Source organism: Arvicanthis niloticus, chromosome 18 (assembly GCF_011762505.2).
Source record: "Arvicanthis niloticus isolate mArvNil1 chromosome 18, mArvNil1.pat.X, whole genome shotgun sequence".
Taxonomy (NCBI): Eukaryota; Metazoa; Chordata; class Mammalia; order Rodentia; family Muridae; genus Arvicanthis; species Arvicanthis niloticus.
Genome location: NC_047675.1, coordinates 20,675,623 through 20,681,638, shown reverse-complemented (window position 1 = coordinate 20,681,638; position 6,016 = coordinate 20,675,623). Strand labels below are relative to the sequence as shown.

The 6,016-nt window shown below is 40.3% G+C and overlaps 1 protein-coding gene across 2 annotated transcripts in view; it reads left to right on the top strand.

Moving 5' to 3' along the window:
• The first annotated feature begins 5,788 nt into the window (after positions 1–5,788).
• LOC117723035 (liver carboxylesterase 1) overlaps positions 5,789–6,016 on the top strand; it is a 37,904-nt gene continuing 37,676 nt past the window's right edge. For both annotated transcript variants that reach the window (XM_076915624.1, XM_034522397.2), the window contains exon 1: positions 5,789–5,945. In XM_076915624.1, the coding sequence (XP_076771739.1) occupies positions 5,891–5,945 (55 nt within the window). In that variant the 5' untranslated portion in view covers positions 5,789–5,890. The remainder of the gene's footprint in view (positions 5,946–6,016) is intronic.

Sequence of the window (6,016 nt, the reverse complement as noted above, 5' to 3'; positions counted from 1 at the left end):
GATAGAAAGAAATATAGAAAGAAACAAATAGAAGGAAACTTATAGTAGAAAGATGCATCAATGTAGGGGCTGTGGCTCAGCAAATAGTTACCCCAAATTAGCAAATGTTTCAAGAGTTCAAGTGCAATGTGAGCTTTGGCTCACCGTCTACCTCCAGTTGGGAGATATCACCAAACATGAGAAGGCTTCATGAGAATGTACTAATGTGTCAGAGGTGATGTGTCCTCTCGCTTGAGTATTTAAGATCCCCAGTGACTACATACTCAAGGAGGAGTTTACTGCCACCATTATCTTCTCTATGCTCATGCAAAAATTGGAAGCAGGATTTAAGACCTTAGAAAACCCATCTGTAGTGGTGTAGGCTTTGCTCAGACTAGAACTCTGATGAATGGTATCCTACAACCATTGGAAAACACATTATTCTCTACATCAGGGCACTAGCAAAGAGCTACTGGGGTTTAAGGAAACAAGAGGCCCAGAGAGAGTGGTAAAAACATCCTGGGTGGAGATTATAAGCAATCTCTATTGTTAAGGAGGGACAACATCAGTGACAAATTCATATTTTTTGATATTTAGGAACACCACCCCATGTTTGAAACCAAGCTAATACTATATCAGCCACTTTTGGTGCTGCCTTTAAGTGATTAGTTATTAAGCATCAAGTTGGGGGAACACTCTGTGAAGAGCAGGTCTAAAGTTGAGGGTTGAGGAGACATCCAGGCAATCTCTAGAAACCAGCCCCCACAGAAACATTCTAGAAGAGCAACAGCCAAGGGTCATCACTGGAAGATTTAGTGGAGATGTCTCAAAGTCTTCCAAGGTGACAGAAGGACCCAAGCCTCACTCACATCTTGTATTACATTTTTTTTATTTCCCCGGCATGTATGCACGTGCCTGTGCATGCACACATACACACAGAGCACATAAACTTAATAAAAGTATGTATTTCTATATTTATACATTAATACTTGTTTCTAATTTTCTATACATGATGTCAAATATTAAATATTTCATTGCAAATAGAAAAGGGAAGAAAAATCCTTTAATAAGATAACCAACAGTTCTATTGAGTAATAAAGCAGGTGTTAGATCCAATAAGATAGAAATTTAAAATAAACATCAGGAACACTCACATGATCCTGAAAGTATTTTCTGCAGAGACACAGAAAGTGTAAGAAAAAAAAAGGAGTCCTTTATGAATCTTTATGAAATTTTCATTAATTAATTTATTTATTCACAGCCTCTTTCCTACTTTCCTCCCATTTCCCCATTCCCCCTCTTCTCTTCAGAGAAGGGGAGGGCTTCCATAGGTTCCAGCCTGCCCTGGAACATTGAGTTGCTGCAGAACTAGGTGCATCCTCTCTCACTGGGGCCAGACAAGGCAGCTCAGCATGGGGAAAGGCATCCAAAGGTAGTCAACAGAGTCAGAGACAGCCCCAACTCCAATTGTTAGGAGACTCACATGAAGATCAAGCTGAACATCTGCTACATATGTGTAGGGGCCTGTTGAGGCCCAAGCTCGAGTCCCTGTTCGGGCGCCAAAATAATGTTGGGGACCGCACTAGCCCCAAATTGGGGCGGCCAAAATAAATGTCTCAGCCTGAGCAAAATATTGAGGCCTGGGCCGACCCACGTTTGGGCGGCCACTGTATCCCGGCCCAAGCTGCTGCTCCAGTCTGTGGGTCAAGGTTCCAGCAAGAGCGAGGGTGACGGCAGATTCTACCTAATGTCTGAGATTCGTCTCTGATGATCCCTCTATAGTCTCTGATCTCCGTCTATATTCTCTGATCTCTGGTTCTGTCTTCTATCGTCTCAATTCTGATCTGTTCTGTCTCTGCCTTTTATATGTCTCACTTCTAAGCCACGCCTCTAAGTTACACCTTTAATCATGCCCTTAGGTCTTGTCTCTAACTCTGATCTCTATACTTCTAAGTATACTATTAAGTCACACACCTTTAATCTCACACACCTTTAATCTCAAGGTATCTAAACCAAGATTATCTAAGTGTTCTCAGCTGTTGTAGGCTATTGTAATTTAAATCTCATGTCAGGGTATATGGCTCAAGATGGCTGCAAAGCTGATAGCTGCTTTCTGCTAAAAGTCGGCCCCCAACAGGGGCCCAGGGCCAGCCATTGCACATTCTTTGGTTTTTGGTTCAACCTCTGTAAACCCCCATGGGTCCAGGATAGTTGGCATTGTAGTTCTTCTTGTGGTGATCTTGACCTGTTTGTCTCCCCCGATCCTTCCTCCAACTCTTCCATAAGATTCTCCAAGCTCTACCTAATGTTTGGCTGTGGGTCTCTGCATCTGCTTATTTATTTATTCATTAGCTACTGGATGTCTCAGAAGACAGTTATGCTAGGCTCCCATCTGCTACCATATCAGAGTATCATTAATAGTGTCAGAGGTTGGCTTTCTCTCCCATGGGATGGGTTTCAAGTTGGGTGAGTCATTGGTTGGCCATTCCCTCAATCTCTGCTTCATCTTTATCCCTGCACATCTTGAAAGCAGGACAAATTTTAGGTTGAACGTTTTATGGGTGGGTTGGTGTCCTGCTCCTCCCACCAGAAGTTATACCTGGCTGCAGGAGGAATCAATATATCTTACTTTAAAAGACTGTATTCCACAAAATTGGAAAATCTAAACCCAATAGATGATTTTCTTGATAGATGCCACTTATCAAAGTAAAATGAATATTAGGTGATCAATTTAAATAATCCTACAACACTTAAGGAAATAGAAACAATCATTAAAATATACCCCCTCCCCCTAAAAAATCCCAGGGTCAGATGGTTGTAGAGCAGAATTCTACTAGACTTTCAAAGAACAGTTAACACCAAATACTCTTCAAACTATTCCACAAAATAGAAAGAGAAGGATTATTGCCAAACTCATTCTATGAGGCCACAGTCACCCTCATATCTATGCATTTTTCTAGATTCTTTTTCATTGATTTTTAATTCATGTGTTGATTATCTACAAGAATTTCCTTCGATTATTTTGTTTTGTGTTTGCTGAGAATGACTTTATAACCTAGAATATGATCCATTTTAAAGAAAGCCCCTTGGGCCACAGAAAAGGATATGAATTCTATAGTTCTTGAATGAGACATCTTAGGTGACTAATAAATCATTTGGTCCATGGTGGTTTAACTCAGAAGGCTCTTGACAGATGATTTATTATTGTTGTTGTTATTATTATTATTATTTTACTTGTTTGTGTATGATCTATCTGTTGATAAAAAGAAGTATTGGCATGAAACACTATATTTGTATGTGGACATGTCCATCTCCTTACATCCAGTAATGTGTGGTTTATAAAACTGGTGTCTACCTGCATTTAAGCCTGTATTTACTATTGTTATATCTTCTTTGCGTTTGTGCTTTTAAAAATATTTAGAAACTGTCTTCATCTCTTCAGGTTAATTTTGACTTGGGGGTCTACTTTGTCAGACACAGCAATGGCTAATTCTTGTTTCCTGCTTTCATTTGTTCAGTAAATCATTTTCCGACTTTCCTCTTTCAATGCCTATGTGTATTTATTAGATAGTTGTTTTTTCCTATTTGATATGAACATTATTTTTTTACCCTCTATCTTATTCATCTTAAGAGCCTGTTGGCTTACCAAGTTGAACATACTTAAGTTTTTCTTGTTCTCAATTGTTTAATCTATTCCTCTCACAAAGTTGATTTTTCCTGAGCTCCTGTATTGTTTGTGGCTGTCTTGTCATTCCTCTGTGTCTAGAACTTCTTGAAGTATCCTCAATGCTGTTAGAGTTGTCACAATTTAACTTTGTGTTTGCCATAGAAGGTCTTTGGATCTCCATCGGTTTTGAAAAATAACTTGGCAAATATGGGTAGCAATTATTTGCTTCAGGGCTTAAGTTATACCTTTTGAAGCTTATTTATTTGTATATTGTTTGTTTGTTTTGTTTTGTTTTAATTCTAGGCTGTCAGTTAAACAGTGTGGTGTAATTCTGTTAAGTTTGGCTTGTTAAGTAAGTGGACACTTTTTTTTTTGTAGGCCTTTAATGTTTGTTCTATGTGCTGTCGTCCTCAGTGGTTTACCTGTGCTGTGAGGTGGAGGAGTCCTTACCATGGATGTTAGGAGTTCTGAATGCCTCAAGTCTTGTATTTATAGAATGGTGTGTGTATGTGTTTGTGTGTATGTGTGTGTGTCTGAGAGAGAGAGAGATTGAGAGATAGAGATAGATGCGTAGATAAAGAGAGAGAAAACGAGAGTTTGAGAGAGAGGGGGGGAGAGAGATGGAAAGAGAGAGAGAGAGAGAGAGAGAGAGAGCGAGAGCGAGAGAGAGCATAACAATAGCAAAGGGACTATTATAAATGAGGAAAAGATCCTTGGAGAGGTGAGATAATAGAACATCTTGAAGGCTGGACTGATCCAAGGCTTTTTCTGAAGCCCTGATGTATAGAGAAGAAACATAGCTCTTTCTCTGAACCAGGAACAAGTTTGACAGAGCCAGTAATAGCCCGAACCCAAAACATTCAGAGCTTTTCCCTGGTGTTGTAGGAGAAGGAACACATTTCCTTATCTAAAACTAAGAATGTGCTTAGCAGAGCCAGTAATGACTTGGATCCAGAACCTTGTGGGAGATGTGGCTTCTGATCCTGGGAACCCAATTCTTCCCTCTATGTAGTGCTATGGTTTTCAGTTCCAAAGCTACTGTGTTGTTTGTCTACCAATCTCTTTTGATACCCTGTATCTCTCTTGTGCAACATCACTTTATTAACTTTCTGCTGACTTTGTCCCATTGTATGATAGTTTCTGCTGGCTCTGTCCCATTTCTCCCCCAGGAATAGTGTATAAGATGCTGCACTTCTTAATAAATTTGCTTGGCATAAGACACCGCTCGTGTAAGACTTCTTAAGGCCACCTTTTCTATCTTCTTAATTCTGAAGCTCTGCACCTTCTTTCTCAGGACTCTGTCATTCAAGAATGATTTGCTGGTCCAAGTCAGAAACCCACATGACACATAAGAGGTTAGCCAGTTAGGAGGAGAATGGGGACAAGCTAGAAGGGTGTTTGAGGACAAAGTGAGAGAAGGATGAAAAAGAAAAAGGATTTAAGGCATATTTATGAAACTGACATGATACTGCCTACAAACGATTTTAAAGAAGATACTGTAGACCCTTAGGCAGAACAAAGGCCTAAACACATAGCTAAATTAGAAAGTGATGCTCCATATGCTACCTTGGTTACATGGGCGTGGGGTGTTTAGCTGTCACTGAAGAAAAACTACATTCACAGATACCTGGGGGTGGGGTGCACTAGGCCTGCAGGTTTCCTTTCCCAGTTTCTTTCCTGTAGGAAATTGTGGTTAATGTTTGAAGAATGAATGGATAATGAATAGACAGATGGTTAGACTATGGAGGGATATTTACTGTGGGAAGACTCTATCTGCAAACCCCTGTTCTTTGAAGTAGTGAAGCTGAGATGTTTGAATGTATTGATTTGTTCTAAAATTTCCCATTGTTTGCCAGAGATACCAAATCAAAGCTTTTCTCTGCCTGAAGGCACTTACCTGCTGTGCTAGTCTCTGCCTTTGGGAGAACACTGAGGTTTGAATACCAAAGGGAGAAATATTATGTAAGAAGTCTTTGGTTAGTTCATGAACTTCTGTTATCTGAGAGTTGGGCAATGGCTGTTCAAATCAGTGTGTGTGTGTGTGTAAACTCTAGGTGGGTGTGGCTAAGAGGTCCCATTAGGCACATCCAGAGAGTTCTTGGTCAGGGATTTTCATCTGGTTATTTTATGCAAATTGGCTGAGTGGGCAGGATTTCAGGCACAGATTTATAGCTTCGGGGTAGGATTGGTGCATTATCTCCAACCACCAGACACCTCACTGGACCACACAGCTACTCCTCTTCCATGATGTGGCTCTGCACTTTGGGTCTGATCTCTCTTACTACTTGCTTGAGTCTGGGTGAGTACTTCTGGGTACACATTTGAAATTCTTTGTCCTGGGCCTTGGTGAATGCAGATGCATTCAGGGAA